This window comes from Catharus ustulatus, chromosome 8 (assembly GCF_009819885.2).
Source record: "Catharus ustulatus isolate bCatUst1 chromosome 8, bCatUst1.pri.v2, whole genome shotgun sequence".
Classification (NCBI taxonomy): Eukaryota; Metazoa; Chordata; class Aves; order Passeriformes; family Turdidae; genus Catharus; species Catharus ustulatus.
Genome location: NC_046228.1, coordinates 10,255,096 through 10,275,707, shown reverse-complemented (window position 1 = coordinate 10,275,707; position 20,612 = coordinate 10,255,096). Strand labels below are relative to the sequence as shown.

Here is a 20,612-nt window from a genome sequence, read left to right as displayed (position 1 = left end):
TCGCTCCTTTAACACCTGGTACCGAAGCGGAGTTTGCGCCAACTCCGGCAGAAGCGCTCGGCCCGCAGTACCGCGCGCGGCCACCAGGTGTCCCTGCGGCCCGCCCGGCCCGGCCGCGCTCAGCCCCGCGCAGCTCCTGCTTTGTCCATTGTGGGCATTTTTATTTATTTTAACTTACTAGCTGCTTTGTGTCCAGGAAGAGCTGCAATTCCACGATACTGCCCACGCATCCTGCACTGCCATGGGCTATACAAGCACTCAGTGAGATATAACAATAGACAGAAGTACTGGCCCGGGCACTCTGCACACACAATCTCTGCTGAGTGTCTCATATCCTTCCAGGACCTGTCACAAATCAGATCTGACTGCTCCAGCTCTCTCCATAACCTTTGCCCAGCGCCTGGCACCAGCAAGTCCTAAACATATTTGTTCCCTGTCTGAGTTAGATGCACACATAAGGGTGGAAAGATGAGGTTCCTGTCCTTCCTCAAGCTGCCAAACCCAGCACATCGCTGACTGCAAGAGAAGACAGATGGAGCAAACAGCTGATTGGAATCTTTTATTCAGTAATCAGTCCTGCTGTGTGGGTTACATCTTAGCAACTGGAACCCAAGTATGCAAAAATACTGAGTTTTCACAGTGAAAAACCAGACAGTATAAAATATTCCAGTATTGCCTCTTAGAACCATTATTGAAATAAGACCCCTGTTTCAAAGGCAACGTGCTTATTTATTTCGTTTGTTTTCTGTGCTCAACCCCTCCCCCCGAAACACTTATTCAGACAGTAACCCTCCTCAGCCCCACATTACCCACACGTGCTGTGGGGCAAGAAACACTACATGAAATCCCTTCCTGATTTCCAAATGCTCATTGAAGAAGGTCCTCCCAGCGGTGCCGAGGCGCAGGAAGACGCAGATGATCGGAACGTGGGGCTGTCCTGTGGGGCACACCACAGACTGTGGCGGTGCTACTGAACTCGGCCCAGGGGCTCCGTCTCCCGCAGGAGCCACCGAAGAGCTTCGTGCCGGCCTTGCCTCTCCAGCTCTGCTCCAACCACTTCCCTGCACTTCTGATGGTACTCATTCACCCAGTTACACTGGAGACAGGGAGGGAAGGACGTTCAGTGTAAACACAGAAGAGAGTTCGTGACCTTACAAGTTATGTACAGCCAAAAACATTTGTAGCTCTTTGGGTCTGAGCTGCTGGGCTGGGCTGAAATCCTGTCCTGAGCAGACAGATCTCTATTATATGGAAGTGACTTGTAAATTTGATGAGGATAGAAACTGAAGCAATTCATTCTGGGTTTTCAGAGGAGCCAAGGGTCAATTCAGCTGACAAGTCAAGTCTCTGCAAATCACTGCCTCCAGCAAGTCTGAATAGCTACCTTGGCACAGTTTAATAAATAGCTTTGCAAAATAGTAACTGGACAATGCACTCCTGAGGCACAAGCTGCCCTATTGATCTGAACAGGCAATCCTAGGGCAGATCTGGGTACCCTTCAGAACCCTATCCAGTAAATGGAAATGCAAAACAGGGTTATCACTCCAAAAAGGAGATGTTCTGAGGTAAAAGGAAGATGGTATAAAAACAGGATGAAACACGCTATGGAGAAGTGGGAGACTTAAACAGAAAGTTTAGAGTATGAAGTTGTTCAGGAAATAAATGCTGCTGAGCAGGTATCAGAGAAGTCTGCTCAGAGTTCGTATCTACTGAGCAATGGGGTGTGCCTGAATGGGATTGGTCACAAACAGATGCAGACAACAAGATGGGACAGTCATCACTACAGTCCTTGGGGATACAGCATGGTAAGACAGACATTTGCCAGAAGCAAATTAAGGTAGGAGTAGGAAAAGAGATGATAGCAGAAAGTATCATATTAATTAAGGGAACCACCAAAACAACATAATTGGTGGGATCTTCACTGTCTTCCTCCTATAATGTAGATAGGAAGGAGGCCTGAAAAGCTTGTTTAGTTCACCCCCTCACTTCAAAGTGGGTCAAGCTTAAAAATAAGTCAGAATCCTCTGGACTGATCTCTGGATCTATGAAATGGAACAAAGGCCAGTGGTTCTTGCAAACAGAATAAGCTGGTCCTAGTGCAAGTAAGGCAGTGCAAAACTGTTTTACTTACCTCCTTTTCTGTCAGCAAATTAACATCAATCATCTTCGTTTGGATTGGAACCAGGGTTAAGGGTTCAAAGGTCAGGCTCCCTCTGTTTTTGAAATTGTACTGCAGCAGAAAGACAAATGGATTGTACAATTGTAGAAATAACTGCACCCAGATCACACTTACTCCTTGGTTATGTCAGCACTACAGAATAACCAAGGTAACATTCAGATGAGAGGGTAGCAACTTACAGTAACATTTTTCTTACAGGTCAAGCAAAGAATCTAGATACAAACCTTAGTTACTTCTTTCAATGGTCTCTTTCTAAAGGTCAAAACTGTACAGGACTTCGGCTCGATGACTATATGATCATTTTCAGTCTGGCATTTCTAAAAGTATAACCCAGCCAGACTAGCAACTGTAATGTCAAAACCTGTCTGTAGTTTTATTTCTACTGCCACTAAGGGCTCCCTACCAGAGAGGAAAACCTCAACTTGAGATAAACCAGTTCAACAGCAACAACTGTTGAAGGGGCTGAATTGACAGACAGAAAACAATTTAAAACAACTCTCACACACACATTTCAACCCATGGAAACTCTGCAGCAGCTAAACTGTTTTCTGTGCCCCCATTATCAAGGGAGATTAGAACCAGTGTTCATCAATAAGGAGTTCTGGAGACCAGGAATCTTGAGTAGGATTTAACTGTCTGCAGCATGGTCCCACCTCAAGTTGCAGTACTTCAAGTTTTATAACCAGCAAGCCATGGAGAAAAGTGCATCTTGAGCAGGTCATTCACCTTGGTTTCGGCAGGGATCACGAGGACAACGTTTTCTATTCGGATCCCAAAGGATCCATCTTCGTAATAGCCAGGCTCTGCAGAAACAGACAGTAATTAACTAAGGCACATTGCTGCACTCTGCAAGTACTTATTCCCTATGGCCAAACTTCCCCTCTATGTCTTTAGTCCACTGAAGTCACTAAGCAATCTTGACATCAGGCAGCCACAGAGGCAAACAAATTTCTGACGCTACTAATTCTGCACAGAAGCCCCGAGCAAGGTGACAGCAGAAGTTCTCAAAGAGAGAAGAAACAAGACAGACAGCCCTCAAGCTTCAGAATCTCCTTGGAATTCAAGGGAGAGCACAGAATACTTGTGTTAAAATACCAGAAACTCTGAAAATATTAGTGTCTTCATGAAAGGCAGGTGGGTAACCCCTTCCTCAAAACACTCTTTTAGAGACGGTTCCCCTGACTTCCTGAGAGGACTTTGCAGCCCTGAAGGAATGTAAATCTCTCAGCAAACCACAGCACGCTGTTAATTTACTACTGAAGAAAAAGGCATGCAAAGATTTAACAGCTGCCTCAAATAGCCCATAGCAAAGACAGGATTAGCTCCTGAAAGCTTGGTGTCCACCTTGTACTGCAGCCAGTTCTTCCACAGTATGCCAGAGCCAGCTGGTCAGCACAGCTCTGCTGAGGCCTGTGCTGTAGAGAGCAGGAAGCAGTCCTGCACCACCCCACTGCAAAGGTGCTTCATGCAAGGTGAAAAGCTAGAGTGAAGCTCTTCACCTAGAAAGCTTAGTGACAACTAAAACAACAAGCTGAGAAGGCAGGCCCAGAGCTTTTGATCCAGCCTTTCCTTTACATCACTGTCACATTTATTCTCTCTGCATCCTAATGAGCTTGGTCCCTCCCCAGTGACCAGAGAGAATCACCAGTGCTAAATACCATCAGAGACAATCATGCCAGCCTCCAAGGGCTCATCTGCAAAGGTTTTGTAGCTAATGCCACAAGGACCCTCGTGTACATTTAGGAAAGAGCCAACTCCATGTCCTGTCCCGTGCAGGTAATCCAAGCCACAGTCCCACAAGGCAGAGCGGGCAAAGGAGTCTAGAAGGTGACCTGTACACAGACAAAGACAAAGAATTCAATCAAGTCAGGCTCCCTCAGAGACACTGATAATCACACTGAAGGTTCAAATCTAGAAAACATGCCAAAAAAAACCCAAACAAAAAAACCTACCACCACCCCTCAAAAAGCTTCATCACCTCCAAAGAAAGCAAGCCATTGGATGGCTAGAAGGGCAGATTTGGCAATTCTGACATTCAATCACTTTCTCAGCTTCTCTCTTCCATTACACAGGTCTTCAAGAGATGGTTGTAACAGAAACATTGCACTGCTGCTTGTTCTACTGACATACTGAGGAAAGAATCTAATGGTTAAAAGTCCCACAGAGAATTCAGTACCGATCTTAAAAGGACCTGCACTTATTGAACTGAAAATAGGAGACCTGCCAATTGTATTTGGTGGACTAATCAGCCAGGCTTCTTGCCTGAAAGGCCATTCATCTCACACAGTTTCAGCCAGAGGACACAGAATTTCTGTTGCCTGCATGTGAACACCAAGCCTATGTATCCAAGTTCAGACACCCCTCAGTTTCAGTTTGGGTTTCTCATAGCACTCTGCAGTTGCTTTTAACTTGCCTACCCAAGAATGCAAACTGAGGAAATCTCTAAAAAGGGCTGGATTTGTATGAGTTGTGACCAGGGAGAAAATAACTGTAACAAATTCACCAGAGGTGGATGATACATCACAACTTCTCGTGCACAAAATAAAAACAGCTCCTTTGTGTTTCATTTTCCCATGTATTTTCCCACTGATTCAAGAGATTCCACATTAATTGGAAGAGAATTAGCCAGTCCTTCTGAAACGGGAAAGTGACCTCTCGCTTTGATAGGGCCATGAGTAAAGAATAAAGACAACCTTCTAGCACATTTGTTAAGAGTGCCACTGACTGATGAAAGTCAGGATCACCCTAGAGCCAGAGCACTTCCAACATCCTTCAGACTCCCCCCACTCAGAACTTTCAGCACTGGTTGATGCTGAGAGAGAAGGCAGCAGTAATCCAGAATCCAAACTGTTGTGATGGAACCAGACAGTTACATCAACATCTGCCCAATCTGCCTAGACCTGTCTATCAGTGTTCTCTTAATGGTTCTTCAGAAAAACACTCCAGCTCACCAACCCACCTTTGGTTCCATTTGGGAAGATGGCAGCACTCACAGCTATATGTCCCTTCAGGACATACGTGAAGCATTCCTGTCAAAGAAATGTGTGCCATAAGTAAAGAGGGAAAGGAAAAGCTTTGCATTCCACAAGAGGGGAAAGGAAGGATGCATCTTGTAGCAAACTGCAGAGGATATGGAAAAAGTTTGTCATGCTCTCCTGTGGCTGGTAATGCCTAAGCAAACCATGAGCAGAAAGAGTTTAAATCACTCTGAAGATCCCTCTCCAGTAATTACAGAGAGACTATCTCAAAGTCAGACTGCAGGTTTAGCAGCAGCATTCACCTGATCTACATGACTGATTCTCTTTGTGGCTGTACTTTTACTTCCTGGGCATACAGTGTATTTTTGTCAAAATAAACAAAATTACATTGTTAAATTTCCAACATTTCAGGTAAGTCTGAGACTGATTTTTTATATTGTACACTAAGCACAGTCTGACTGGAGCCTTGCATCAGACACTGAGCTTTGCACTAAACCAGATCCTCCTGGCTCCCTTATTGTACAAACCAGTAATGTTTATCCTCAGTCTGCTGATTTTGTTATTTCTTAGAGGAAACATGTAATTTTGCAGATGAGAGCTGTGCATTTTAAAATAGAAAGGTGTCAGTTCTCTAAAACAGTTTATATTTTGTAAGTCTGAAGTACAACAGTCTCCTTTTCAGTCCTTATCCAAATGCTGCCACATACTGGTAAATAAATGGCAACTCAATAGAGAACTTTGACTGCATACCAATAGAGTGCATTACTAATATAAGTATCTCTAACAATAAGGGTGAAATCACAAACTATACTGTGATCCCAACTTACCTTTTCATAGGCTGATGGTGTGCCAAAATGCATTGTCCTGGTCACATCTGTTGTACCATCTCTTTAGAGGCAAACAAAGATGCAGGAACCAAAGGGGTGAGGGGAAAAGAAAGATCAAAGTGAGACTGTACAGGAAACCCAGTCACACTGCAGCAAACCAACCAAGCTCATAAATGGATAAAGTCATCTGCTCACATCTGTGCTACACAAGACTGATGATGTAACCACTCCTAATCTCAAAAATTCCCAAACACACTGCCCTAGATGTAGCAATAATGATTTACTATTCAAACTGTTATCTTTCAACCATAAGCATCCCAAAGCTCCTTCCAAATTAGAATCTAAACTGCTCATAAAAATGATGCTCATTTGAAGTTTAGCAACAGGCACTTGTCTATCAAGAACAGGACAAATTTGGCCTATTTGTATGGAAGGCAATTCATAGACAACTTTAAAACACACACTTTTGCAAAAATGACAGTTAGCAGGTCAGAAAAGGGAAGTTTAAGGGGGGATAGTATCCCTTTCATGCTCAGGATGTCTTGTGCTAAGATTTCTACAAATCATCCTGCATTTGGATAGGGGTTAATCCACTACGTCAGAAACTGGGTTCAAGTTCCTTCTGCAAACAGCATTTCGAGCCTGCTGTCAAAAACGCAATGGCTCTTGAAAGAACGAGTTCCCTTTGAAACGCTCACTCCTGTCCCTGTGCTCTTCCCCAGCACACACAGGCCGTGGTCACAAAGAACTCACGGTTTAACTTCTCAGCAGGGACAAGGAAAGCCTCCCTGTCACAATGCTGTGCTAAGTGCCATTGATGTCCAGCTTACATTGTATCCAAAGGGCTGCTTTTTATAGTAGCACTAAGGAAATCGTTAATTAGGCCATCAGAGGGGAGGAAAAAAGATCTCCTTGTAAAAATCTTATCAAAGGATGTCTGTATGGTTCTTTTTCAAAGCTCTTCCTGACTGACATAACAAAAAGGCACAGCTCTAAAGACAAAGCTCATCTCAAAGGAACAGCCAGGCTTGTCCCGAGTCTTCCTGAACAAGCCACTTCTCATCTATTTACACTGGTTAAAAACATCACTTCTTGCATTTTCCATGCAGTCAAGAGTTCCACAGTAAAGGAACTGAGGCCACTGAATGGCACTGTCAAAACAGCATTGAGTGAGTTTGCAGACATGATGCCTTCCCAAAAACATACCCAAGACCCAAATGGCCACTGGAGGAACCCTGACTTTGAGTCTCTGAAATGGCAGAGAGCACCACAGGGCAGTGCTGTCCCGCTTCTCCACCCCTTGTTCTGACCTCAGTATCAGTCAAATCTGCCCACAGGGCAGATCCTGGCAGAGTAGGAGCCTCACCCAGCTGAGCAGGCTGCTGAGTAGGCAGCACAAGGCTAAGCCTGGGCAGTCAGGCCTGCTCCCTGTTCCTGCAACTTAATACTAAAACCACCAGCCAAAGCACAGCTCCCATCACACCGGGTATAGATGGGACTCAGATGGGAACTGTACTTTGACATCTTGTCCCTGACCCCAGCAAGGCCTGCCAGCAGCCCTCATCTGCTGTCTACTCAAAACTCCACATTGCCTTGCTTGTCAGGGGTCATGGGGAAGAACAAACATGGCAGTTCAGTACCATTCAGCCACTCACTTGTACTGTGCTCCTGAGTCCAGGAGGTAGATCTCGTTCACCGACAGCGTTCTGTTGGTCTCAGGAACTGGCCTGTTCAGTTAAACACAAAGGTTTTTTGTTCCACACTTTTAAGGTCTCCAGCCCAGTCCAGAAACCATATAAAATGCAAGCTTGGATGTGTCAGCTCTGATTTCTTGTGGCAGTGATGGAAATCCCACACACTGAGCCAGAGATCATACAGAGAAGAGGATTTGTATACAGCAAATAGCACTACAGTACAGAGCTTTGCTGCTTCCAGCAAAAACATCTGTTTCTGGATGTATTTCAGAACAGTTGTGGCACTTCATACTCATCCTTCCCAGACTTCCAGCCCCAAAACAGCCCTTTTCTATGGCCCTGAGCAGATCAGCACCATAATACATGCATGCTGCCAGCAGGGAAAGATCTTTACTTAGTAAGTGTGGAGTAAAGAAAGATAGCAAGTAAGATCTCCCTGGAGTACTCTGTTGTGACTCCATGAAGAGGCGAGACAGCTTATTCCAACTAAGTTTGCTGAAGGTTGAAAGGAGAAGCTGTGTTTCTCTTACTTGTAGTGAATGATGGCTCCATTTGGACCTGTGCTTGATATGGTAGCAAAACTCAATTCAACAAAGTCTTTCTGCTGACTGAAAGAAAAGATTGTGATCACTACAGCACAAGTGAGAGGAGCACACCAAGCACCTAGGGCACCTGGAGTGCCCCATCCTCAGTTTCACATCACCTCAGCCTTCCCTTGGCCACCAGGACAAGCAAATTTGGGTAGAAGAAATGTACAGTTTGAAGCCCTCTTCTCCCAACTATGTGGAAACCTGTTTTCCAGATCTACTCTTTCCTTACAAGAAGAAAATTCATTATCCAAATCACCCATGAAGAGATGTGCTGAACAATTTCTACTTTGTTACTTATTTACTCAAAGGCATTTTAGAGGTCCTGCTGATGTACACATGTGAGTAACCCCCAAAATAAATGCTGTTCCTTCTCTATCAGAAGAGGAAGAAATCTAACTTTTACATACATTTCTTTGGGGTAAGGAAGCAACTGCCTTGTATTTAAGTGTCCTAAGCTGCAGTACTCCTCACTGCTATCTCAAAAGGAAAGTGGACAGGATCCAGTGGGCTGGGACTTGTACCTCCCAAGAGACCCTATTCTTCCCAACTCTTTGAAGTTTTCAAAGAAATCCATTAATATAAGTTTGTCCTCAGGTAAAATATATCTGCAAGTGAGATGCATTTCTAAAGAATAAAATAAAAACAACGGATAAAAAATGCCACCCAGAAAACTTCCTCAGAGTAGATTTACTTTTTACCTGCGGAACTCCTCTGCTTTGTCTGCAGCAAGTATTTCTGTTACTGTTCCCTTTGGAACCTGGTGGACAAGGACATGGGTTGAATTAGTGCAGCAACAAGCAAAGAAAACACTATATGCTTAAACACTGGGTCTTGTCTGTGCCTCATGAAACCCTGCAAGTGGCTTCATTCCAGATTTTCTGTCCTCATTCCTCAGTAATGACAAACACAAAGCCAGCAATGCTGTGCAGGGCATTTGAGAAGAAGGAAGTGGAGACAGTCACAGCAGGATTGCTGAACCCTGACTGGGAAGCAGTTAGTGCAGTACTAACTTCACTGAGATGTGCAGAGGCAACATCTCTTCACAGTCAGATGACACTAAGCTTAAATAGTTCTCTTTAACAGCCTATGCTGTTAGAAATTTCATGCTTTTAAATCAGGAATGAAAGCAGTTGCAGGTGAAAACAAAATTGTGTTAAATTTTACTTAAGGCATTTGATAAATTCAAACCTGTGACACAACTTCCTCTGCACTGGAAAACAGGTGAAGCAGGGCCAAGAGCTCGGTTTCATAACCCCTGAGGCTGACTTCTTGAGGTACTCAGACATGTAAAAGGGCACCTTCTGGAAGTGATCAAGCCTTCTCCATAAATAAAGCCAACAGACTCAGACATGCAGTGGCATGGCTTAGTAAGTTGCTGTGTAACACTTGGCACTCTGCACATCCACTGTGTACTTCTACCCCAGTGAATACACAATTTGGTTTTATCCCATTTTCACTACACCTCCCATTCATAAATGCCAAATTTGTTCATACTGGCATCACTGATTATCATGAGAATAATTCCAAAGTACTGTATGAAGCTGAATATTATTTCATGATTTACACTACCAAACCAACACAAGACAGCATTAACACTACACTAAGCCTGCTCAGGTAATTTTTCACTTGTTCAAGCTTTGGTCTGTGCAAAATGAATGGGAGAATGTTTTCCTAAAGATTAATTCAGGCTTGGATAAAAGCATGTTTGAAATCCTCACAGAAAACCACAAACCACCAGATAACTCCCAACTGTTTCCTCACTTTTAGTAAAGGCACTATAAAGACTAACAAAAAGTTTATGCCAAATTAAGAATTTTATACAGCAGTAGAATCTCCAATCTAAAAAAATTATACAATACCTCCTTTTCCAGCCAGTTAAAGAGCTCACACAGGGCCACAGCATCTTTAATCTGCGTTAAAACAGGCACAAGAAAAGGGAATTGAGAAGGATAAAGATTTATCAAGCCTCAGCATAAACAGGTTTTGATGCAAAAGAATTCAACCTGTAAGTTTCAGAAACACAAACTAAGAGATGATTCAAGAGGTATTTTCAGGTTTTGCACACTGGAAATGTATCTGGAGAGTTAAATGAATGTTAATAATTACTGCTGGGATATATCTTCCTGTGTGAAGTCTAGCTTTACCCCACACATAACTTTCAAGACTATTTTGCTTTAACAGTCAAAATCTTGCATCTCAGATCGCAGAAGGCAACCACACAACACATTTGGTGATGTGACAGGAGAACATGTCCTTTGGTGACATGGCCACCACACAGTCTCTGTCACACAGTTTCTGGCTCTCTTGTCTTATGATCCCCATTTTTATTCCTTTTTTTTCTTTCTACATGCTTGCAGCATGTAGGGGCAAGAAGCAAGAGATGAGTACAAGAACAAGGCACAATTTTGTCCTCAGGTTGCAGGTGACTAAGTGCCTCTTCTCAGTACAACTATTTTTACTTCCCCTTAACTAATAGGGAGAGAAAAGCATTGAACTAGGAAGTACTGGTTCCCAAGAAGCTGCAGAAAATATGGGACCAGCCCAAAACTGCCAGCCCTGCTTCAACTGGCACATTTCTCTTATTGTGAAAACTGATGCTTGAAAACTAACAGGAGATAGACAAAAGTTCAGCCCCACCATGAACCTGTCTCACAGGCAGATTCTTTGCTTGAAAATATGAAGCTTTCTGGGAAACCAGCCTCATTTCCAGTGTCATGATGATGAGACTAAGAGAGTGCTTTGAGGACACTGGCTGCTTCTGAACATCTTGGCCTGCGTTTTGCACCATGTGTTGAAGAATTTCTCTGTGTTCTTTAGGCTGTGTTTATTCAAGTGATAACAGTTTGAAGACTCCACTGACAAAGACAACAGAACTAGCAAAGGGGAAAGAACATCCCTTTAAGGGCCCACACTGCAAACAACACCTCTCAAGTCTGCACAGTCTTCCCACAGAGCAAGGCTGTTTCCTCACACTATTGCAAATGTTGTTCTTCAAGGGAATGCAAAACAAGCAAAAAACCTGCTTCAACAGCAGTAGATGTCTGACAGAAGACCTTTTTTATCCTGCCATCCTAATTCTTATTTGCTTTTTATCCAAAACATTAAAACTGAAAGGAAAATGTTATTTCTTTCCCTAAAGGTAAAGCAAACCTGTTGCCATGTGCAAGGAGACACTCAAGGCTTCACTTACATGGGCTCTTCTCATGCCTTCTGTTTCCGCTGCGTTCTTCACAGCTTTTGCAATGCAGATGGGGGTATACGGGGTGAGGTATCGGTAAGCCTGCAGCAGAAGGACAAGGATTACTTGTGGATTAGTCAGACTACATAATCCTACAGATTTAATAACTCAGCCTGGCCACAATTTGTACTTTGGCAGCCTCTCTCAACCTTCAGCACTGTGAAATGCTGGTTGCTAACAGTCAGTGTTCTGGGGAATAGAGAGGAAAAACAGTCCCTGACCAAAGGAAAAACAGCCACAGGGAAATCCAAAGAACTAAACAACAGCTTGCCATGAAGCAGGGTGAAGACCTGGATATCCTAAATACCATATATCTGTATCAATGTCTGAGACATAGATTCCTGTTGCTGATGGACACTGAAGGCCAATGAGAAACACTAATCTCTGAAGCTATGGTAGAACCTAGGCTGTAGAAACAGACCTAAAACCCACCTTGACTTGCCACCTGACAGTCACCCTCAAGTAGCAGGGAGCAAAGGGCACCCAGCACAGGTACCAGGCACTGAGCACCACCACTGTTAATGGTCAGCAGCTCTGACAAACACATCAGGGCCTGAGGAAACACGCAAGGCCTTTGAAAAGCTCAGCTTTACATGCTGCCAGTTCTGAAAGAAGCTTATATCAGTGGTTTGAGACAAAGCTTTCCTGTGCTTGGATGGGGTGACCCTGCATTAAGAACTAGTAACTGATCCCTTACTACTGCACACTTCCTCAAACACCAGCTGTCCTTAGATTAGCAGGAATGCTTGGGTGGTTTCAGCACATCTTCAGAAATTCACCAGCTTGACTTGCCCAAAATCTCATCACACTTGGCATCAGAAGAAGGGAGATTGGATGTGCACTTATAGAAGCACAGCCCAAACAACATGTTGTTTCCTACTTTAAATGCATCAGCATACAAATAAATATCATTCAAATTCAAGGAAAGGCCCAGTAGATTCTCTGCAAAGACTAAATTCACATAAATCCTAAAGGCTTACAATTTACAAATTCTTAAAAATAGTAAAACAATTACACTACATAAAGCAGAAATTAAATTACAGAAGAAGACACACAAGAAAGTCAGAAAAGTCCTTTTATCAGTCAGGATAAATAGTCAGCTTCTTAGGTTGGCTTGCTCTTTATAGATACTGGTAAGTACTATTAATCTTCTGTGAAAAGTATATTTACATGCAGCTGTAAACAAATCTATAAAGGGTTTGCAGATCTGTGTTTAATAATGGAATGGATTTTTGCCAGTGTCAATATTTGGCTCAGATGGACACAGACAGTAGATGGACTTCCAGCACTGATGTTCTTCACACCAGCTGAGCAACTGGCCTGGAGTGCTTTGAAGTGGTGGAGAGCCAGGGAGGAGTAGAAAAACTCTGGCTCTTTCAATGACTCTCTAAGTGGCTTTTAATCAAGACATTTCAGTCCTCCTTGCCTGCTTTCTATTGCACAGAGCTCCTCGAGGCAGGGACTCTCCCCATTGCACACAGAGGGCATGCAGCACTGTAATGACTTGGTATCAGCCAAAACTTCCAGTGCTCACGGGGTAAATAATGTCACTCCAACTCATTCCTTTATCTAGGTCAGACCTTCTGTACTTCTCCATATAGATACTCTACATAAATCAACTAGAGCAACTTAACCAAACTGGGGATAGACTACTGACAACAACTACAGCAAGGGGCTTTTTACTCTGAAGTCAAAAGAACAATTTGTCCTGAATGCTCCATAGACACTATGCTGTCACTATTCTGTATTAGGAGGCCTAGGAATAGACTGATGGTGTCAGAAGATTTAACCCTGGACAGGGACAACAACCTGTATATTTACTCACAGAATCTGTTAGTTACTAGACATCACTGTAAACTATATGGTATTCCAGAGAATGTGATCTCTAGCAAACAAGAGATGTACACAAGATGCATGGAAACCAGCTTATTTGTCCACAGTTGCTGTGTCCTACCCCAAGTATATTTCATGACTATTAGAATATTAGGTGGACAGTGGGAGTGCCAGACAGCCAAGTTTAAAAGGATAACAAGATATAGGATGTATAGCTGTACAGAAATTATTCTGATGCTACAGCTGTCCCCCAGCAGATGCATGGACAACCAGTGCCTGCAGGTTATCTGTGTCCTCACAAGGTTCCCTGCTACAACTCTGTCATCTTCTCCCTCCTGCCTTTAGTAAAAGACATCACATATTGCCTGATATCCTCAAGCCACTGAACTAAATAAGGGCAACCACCCTCAGACACTCAGATCAAGCCAAAAGCACCCTCCCAGAAATCCTGCTCAACTTTCCTGCTTCAGTTTCTTCAAGTTTCCAGTTCTTGCTGCTTGTCCACATGAGGCTGATGCTCCACCCGTGGGCAGAACGACCTGAGTTCACCCTGCTGCCTCTTCCCTCCCCTCTCTCACTGTACTTGTTTTATCTTAAGCTGACAATTCTTTGGATAAATTGGCTTAGTGAGTTGGAAGGGCAGCTCCAGCAGGAGCAACCCTGAGATTAACAACCCCTTGATACCTCAGCATGGCTGGATCTCTTCTGCACAAGCTCCAGCCTGCACTGGGCTTTGCAGAGGGGAAACTGAGGCCAGTTGCCCTCATTAACACCCTTCCTAACCACAGTGAGCAGAGTAGAGAAAAGCATTTTCCCTTGCTAGGGCCACTGACCTTGGGAATGGCCTCAGTCAGAGCATAGCTGGCCTTGTCACTGAGCCACACTTTCTCCTTGGGTGAGAGGCCTGCACCAACAGCCTGCAGCTCCGACAGGATAGATCCATAGGGCATCACCTGGATTTTGAACTCAGGTTCCAGGGTGGAGTCAAGCTGTAAGTGCTCCCTCACAGCTGGGTCCATCATCCGGTCACCATCAATGAAGAGCCTGAGAAACAAATTGGAGAGGTCAAATATGTCAGACCAATCTGACAGTGGCTGGAGTAAAGGAGGGAAACAAAACTATTGTGACAACCTTTCAGAGAGAAAGGAGATAATGAATTATGCACTCTGCACAATGTCCTTTGTCATTTTAACACCAGCAATTAAAATGTGCCACCCCACTGAGAGGAAAGAGTTGATAGCCCTTCTATTAGTATGACAGTCAAAATGGCTACATCCCATCACCATGCTTGAAACAGGAAAATTACAGAGGCAAATAACAGCCACTCTCTCAGGGTAACATTTGGAAAGAGAAAAGCTACTGTAGTTCTAAGTATCACACTGGTCTCGCTTTCACTGAGTTGAAAAGTTCAGCTCAACTGTCACACACAACCTGTACTCACTCAGCCAGACAGGTTTTACCTTAGATGGATCTAGGTAGCAGCTTACAGATGCCTCCAAAAGAACTGTGTTTGCTGAGGCTCAATATATGGGGCAGACACAGGAAAGAGCCCTGAAACCTCCCTGCACTGTGCCTGCAGTTTTGTAGTGACTCAGCAATTAGACCTTTCCCTAAAGTTTGTAATGTCCAGGCCAGCCTTGGCTCTTACCCACATTTCACCCAGAACTCCAAGGGCCCTACACATTATCTCAGGGTGACAGACAGAGGGCTCAGCCATCGTGCCCAAGGTCACCCAGCAAGCCAGCCAAGGTGCTGAGGAGTGCAGCAGAGCTCTTGGCTGCCTCTCTAGCTCTGATCAGGGGAGGACAGTGACTAATGTTGGAGACAAAAGAGCTCAGAAAGGACACTAAAGTACCCAAGCATAGGAAATTTTGAAAAGACAAATATTTTGCTAGAACAGCTCTCCCCCAGCATCTTGGGGAACAAAAGAAGGGATTACAAGCACCTGATTGTGTTCATTCCTATGACGGCGTAGGCAAAAAACACAGGATTGTACTCAACATCAGAGCCTCGAAGGTTGAAAAGCCCTGAAAAATAAGAACACCAAGAATCACAGTCCTGGTTCATTTTCTGCAATACTAGAGAAAGCCAAAAATAATCTCACAAAAACAGAGGCAAGTAATGAGACATCACAGCTGCACGCTATGAGTCCAGCTCCCACCCAGCTGTCCCACACGCTACTGCATTCCTGGCAATCCTAAATTTATGCCAGGAGATGGCACCAGAACCACAGTATGAACACTACCGGGTGTTTAAACTGGTGTTTTACTTCTAAGAGAGGGTGCCTTGGAGAAAAACAGGTACAGGCAAGGCAAGACAAGGACACGTGTACAAAAAGTAGGGTCTGCCCTTTCTGGTCCGTGCAATGCAATAAAAGTTCACTTCTTAACAGCCAGAAAACTTCCAAGTTACAAACTATCATTTCATTCCAATCCTTTTGACATTTGAGGTAAGAGGAAGACACAATAGGCAAGACTATAATACCCCAAAAAAGGCCTCTCACTCAGGCCCCTCCAATATCTCTGATTCAGACTGTACAGTCGTCACTATTTTTCATAAAGATTTTATCCCACACAACTCCAGACAAAGTCAAGAGAGGAAGCAGATCTTCAGCATCTCTAAAATCCTGATTTTAGGGTAAAATAAAAACTCCAGGGTATCCAATTAGCTGAAATGAGTTACTCAAGCCAATAAGGTCAGCCAGCAGGACAGCTGGGAAAAGAACCAACATGTCCTAAATTACAACCAGCACTGTATTCATCGAACTGTGCAAATTCTGCCATGAAAGTAAAAATAGAGCTTAATTCTCCCCAGGGAAGCAGTAGGTCACTTGAATGCAGGAAAGAGCCACAAAGAACTTTTTACTGCATGGGTACAAACTTCCTCACTCAGCCAACTCCCAATGCAGTAAGAAGGCAACAATCTCCTTTGTGGCTCTTTCTCTGTCCCCAGAAACTTGTCTGGAGTTTAATACAGTGAATTGAATTAGATAAAATTAAAACAACTTCTCCCCTTCCCCCTTTAGGATAAGTAATCAACCAGGCACCTGAAAATGAGCTTCTCTCATGACCTTCTCTGGTTCATCTTAACACTCTTGATTCATAACCAAGCTTCGCTTTGCTGGAGACATTTAATCTGAAACCACCTCAGGGCACCAATTTATCATTAATTTAATTGGAGATGCGCCTGAAAAGGTGAGACACACAATCTCTGCTCATGCAGGCCTCCCCAGGGAGGAGTCATATTCACCACTCTCAGAAGTACTTCTTTCACAAAAAAAGCTCTTTGCTCAGTGTCCCAGATCCTGAACAGCCCACAGACCTCATCAAGTTGGCTTTACCCAGTGCCAGGGACATTGTGCTGGCAGTTCTGGAGTGAGGAAAACATCACCTCCGTTTCTACCTTTCCTAATCAGACACAGGGTACAGGATGAGCAGCACTCACACCCTGTCAGTGTTACATTCCCCCTACATCAGTGTGTGCACTGGTGATTTCTGCAAAAAGGACACACAGTACAAGGAACAGCAGTCCTGGGGAAACCACTGCTGTTTCTGGCCATTCTCCCTTCCTACACACTGGGCTGGGAGCCAGGGTGTGGAGCCCCAGCCATCCTGGGGCCTCAAACACAGAGGGGACTCTAGTGAGACCCTGGGTTGAAATTATCTGGAAAAACAAGTTGAGCCCTGACATACTTGTTTTAACCAAAGCATTGGCTGAACACTGGAGATGTAGAGACCTACTTAAGAGTTGTGACAATTAAGAAGATTACTATGAATGTGGTGTACCCCACCCTTGCTTTATGTATACAAAGCCACATGTTGCACTGCTTTGTTTATAGCCCAGACTCCACAGCAGAAAACAGTCTCCATCTTTCCAAAGGGTGAGGCAGCATCAGGGTATTTTACAGCCAGAAAATCTCACAGATCTTTTTTTTTTTCCATCATGCTGCCTCAGACTTTATATGTGACCTTCCTCTCCCTTTGCCTGGGCTGTTTTTCAAAAGTAGTGATTTGGTGAATTTCCTGGGCCAAAAATGTACTCAGGAGCTGCACTGCTGGAATGAGGCACTGTGCAGAAATACAGGCTTGCTGTTTGTGGCTCGTTACCACCACTGCACTTGATAAGAAGTTAATTGATGTCTAACGACCATGCTGTCATAAGGGCCTCTCACCCTGGCATGGTTCTTCCTTTCCAAGGCAGGAAGAACATTTATTTTGTAGAAAGAACTGAGAAAGGAGATGCAAAGACTTACATGCTACTTCATCCAAGGCCGTTACCACAAACCACATGACTTTCCTCTCAGCCATTTTTGAACGGAGGGCTACAATTTTGTCTCTCCAGCTGACCCCTGCAAAATACAATAGAAACAGCTACAGTCCCTAACTTTGCTGGGGATGATAATGGAAACACAGACTAACATATTGTGCTTTTTCTCCTCACTCCTTTCTAATAACTGATATAAACTATCTCAAATGAGCTGCCCCATGGATTTGTTTTGAAGTCACCCAACTTCTAGGAAATGGTTATTTAAAGTTTTCAGGTTATTTTGAAGAGGGGTCATTAGCTAAAGTCTGATCACTTTCTTGACCTATTCATAGTGACCACACTGTGCTGCAGTACTGTTTTTCTCCTTCCTTTGTAAGAGAAAAGCAAAAGGGGGATATGGGCCATAGGAACAACCCATGTCTATTGGGAGTTAAGCTTCTCACCTGTGTAACTCAGGTCAAGTGTGATGAGAGGCTTGCAGGGGCGTTGAGGACAATCTGTCCAGATTGTATCGATCAGGTTTTCTTTGACAGGCACAAGGTCATGACCAGCACTTCTCAAGGCTTTGGACATTCTCTTCCACTGGTCTGCCAAAGGGAAGAAAGTCAGGAGTGGTGGCTTTAAGGAACACACATATGTTCAATAACAGCTCTATTCACAAAGGTCAGACTCAAGAATCAGAGTCTTCTGCTTTCCTTCCAGCCTCCCCTTCTTTCTACTCCCTTAAGAAAGACAGCAAAATCTATTGTGGTTACAGTCCCACAAACACAACACAGTAGCCAGTGGCAGATATGGAACCTCACAATCCTGAAGTCTCATTCCTGAGCTGAAGAAGAAGTGCTCCAGCTGGGAGACAAAAGTCTCTGGAAGAAGACACAGCAGAAGCTGCCCTCTCCCCAGTGCAGAATCATGCTAGATCTAAGCCAGACAAGATGAGAGTCTCTTCCACACAGCCATGAGATAGGTCCTAAATTCATCTGAACAAGCAAATATCTCCCCTTGCCTCCAGTGACCTTTGCATTGTGTCTTGTGTTTTGAAACATGAGTAGATGGATATTCTGAATATCTCTCCCTGTGCATCCCACAGGGAAAGCTGCAGAGATCCCAAGACCACCAAGCAGGAGTAGCAGCATGAATTGTGCCTGGCTGTTCTTGCTTACATGCTGACCAAGGCATTCAGCACCTTTGTACTTAAGTGCCCATGACAACACAAAGCACAGACAAAAAGGTGATCGGGATTCTGTTTTTCAGGTAAAGTCACTGCAAGCCTAGAAAGCAGCTCTCATCACTTGTGCTTTGGAGTCAATGCACTGCTGTGTTACTCTTGTGATACGTGGCTAAACCAAAATCCAACCTGTTTTGTATAACAGCTTAACCACCACTACATCTGAAACATGGTTAGCTGCACACCATCACAAAACAGCTCACCCAGAGAAGCAAAATCCAGTTGCCCAACCCAGAGTTATAAATATAAAGTAAAACAAACCTGCTGGAATAATGAAAGGGTCCACTCCCACCTTTGAGCCTTCTGGGAGGACACTCACTAGCCAATCCTCCTGAGTTGGTGTATCTTTGAGACCTTCAAGGATTAAAAAAAAAGAAGTTCAAAGAAGCAGTCACATTGAAACATTCCCACACTATGCAAAAAGTCCAAGCTAATGCATCAGATGTGTCTACTAATGAATGTCTAGACCCACAGGCAAGAGTTGTCACAGGACGCTAAAGCAGAAGCTGTGTATCCAATACGTCCCTAAGTCCCTGCATGATGGGATATCTCTACAGCTCAAGCTGTACTTGTGTGAAGTGACTGTTCTCTGTTGATCAGTGGAGGAGTGTTCCAGGCTCCTGCATACCCATTTTCATGAGTGTCCAGTTGCTATCCATTTGATGTGCAGCTTGCAGGAAGTAGCGTCCATCAGTCCACATGGCTGCTTGCTGCTCGGTGACTATGGCGGTACCTAGGCAGGGAGGCAGAAAGGTGATTCAGGGTAGGCCACATGCAGAGACACAGACAGCAGGGACAGTGTCTGAAATTCACTATAATTCCCTAAAAGGCACCTCTGATCACTGTTCAAAAATTACTCCTGTTTCAGTGGAGATATTCACTGTTTCCCCTGCACTGTGACCTTCCAAATCCTACTGGAGACAGTATGCACAAGGATGCACCTTAATGAATAGGCTCAGATGAAATTAACTTCAGCAAATCTCAGCCAGCCAGTGGAACTGGGTAAGTGGGGCTTTCCAAATTGTCTGTAACACTGACTGTGGTCTACACTTGGCTGTTGTCACAGTAACTGAACTCCATCCCATCCTCTTTTGGGAAGAAAGCCTGGGCTCTGGCCACCCACAAAACACAGCTGATACAAGGCCTGCAGACATGGGTATCACTCCCAGCTGTCAGCTGCACCTCTTTCCCAAATGTTATGGCTCTAAAAGAGATGGCTGAACAGGAAACATGAACATAAACTTCTGTTGATTTCATTGTCTGTCCCATTCCACTGACTCCAGATGGATGGATGCAAGCAGACAGCTGAGGGCACTGACATCCCAGCAAGGCACTCAAGCTGCCTTGCCCTTGAAATATAAAACAAAACAAACCATGGCACAAACTGAAACTGAATCCAAGCCTTTGCATCTTGACCACACTCTGTCACAAAAAACTGATGCTCAGATTAGCAGAGCAGAGTTTCCAATTATTAACTCATTGTCTTCTACTAAATTCTCCCAACACAAACAACATTTTGAGTTTCTTCAGCCTGAAAAGATGAAGCAAGAAACACAAGGTGAGCCCCTGTGTGAAACCTCACTGATTTGCTGCACATTAGGCTGAGAACAGACCTTCCAAGTACATAACAAGGGCACAAATTAGAGAGGAAGGTTATGAAGAGGTCGTGCAGAAGGGGCAAAATTAATACAGGATTCATGTCAGCCATTTACAGCAGCCCACAGCCCTGGATTTATCACCTTCCAAATGAAGTCCCAGAGCTCATAGGAAGTGATGAATAGA

The 20,612-nt window shown here is 44.1% G+C and overlaps 1 protein-coding gene across 2 annotated transcripts in view; it reads right to left on the bottom strand.

Annotated features, from left to right (window-relative positions):
• Positions 1–544: 544 nt before the first annotated feature.
• Positions 545–20,612, bottom strand: part of XPNPEP1 (X-prolyl aminopeptidase 1) — a 30,810-nt gene continuing 10,742 nt past the window's right edge. For both annotated transcript variants that reach the window (XM_033066365.2, XM_033066364.2), the window contains 17 exons: positions 19,459–19,563; positions 19,092–19,184; positions 18,049–18,192; positions 17,592–17,687; positions 15,285–15,366; positions 14,173–14,383; positions 11,459–11,548; positions 10,128–10,178; positions 8,967–9,025; positions 8,209–8,286; positions 7,640–7,711; positions 5,985–6,045; positions 5,139–5,208; positions 3,838–4,011; positions 2,906–2,982; positions 2,132–2,230; positions 545–1,096 (listed from right to left, as the gene is read on the bottom strand). In XM_033066365.2, the coding sequence (XP_032922256.1) occupies positions 968–1,096; positions 2,132–2,230; positions 2,906–2,982; positions 3,838–4,011; positions 5,139–5,208; positions 5,985–6,045; positions 7,640–7,711; positions 8,209–8,286; positions 8,967–9,025; positions 10,128–10,178; positions 11,459–11,548; positions 14,173–14,383; positions 15,285–15,366; positions 17,592–17,687; positions 18,049–18,192; positions 19,092–19,184; positions 19,459–19,563 (1,691 nt within the window). In that variant the 3' untranslated portion in view covers positions 545–967. The remainder of the gene's footprint in view (positions 1,097–2,131; positions 2,231–2,905; positions 2,983–3,837; positions 4,012–5,138; positions 5,209–5,984; positions 6,046–7,639; positions 7,712–8,208; positions 8,287–8,966; positions 9,026–10,127; positions 10,179–11,458; positions 11,549–14,172; positions 14,384–15,284; positions 15,367–17,591; positions 17,688–18,048; positions 18,193–19,091; positions 19,185–19,458; positions 19,564–20,612) is intronic.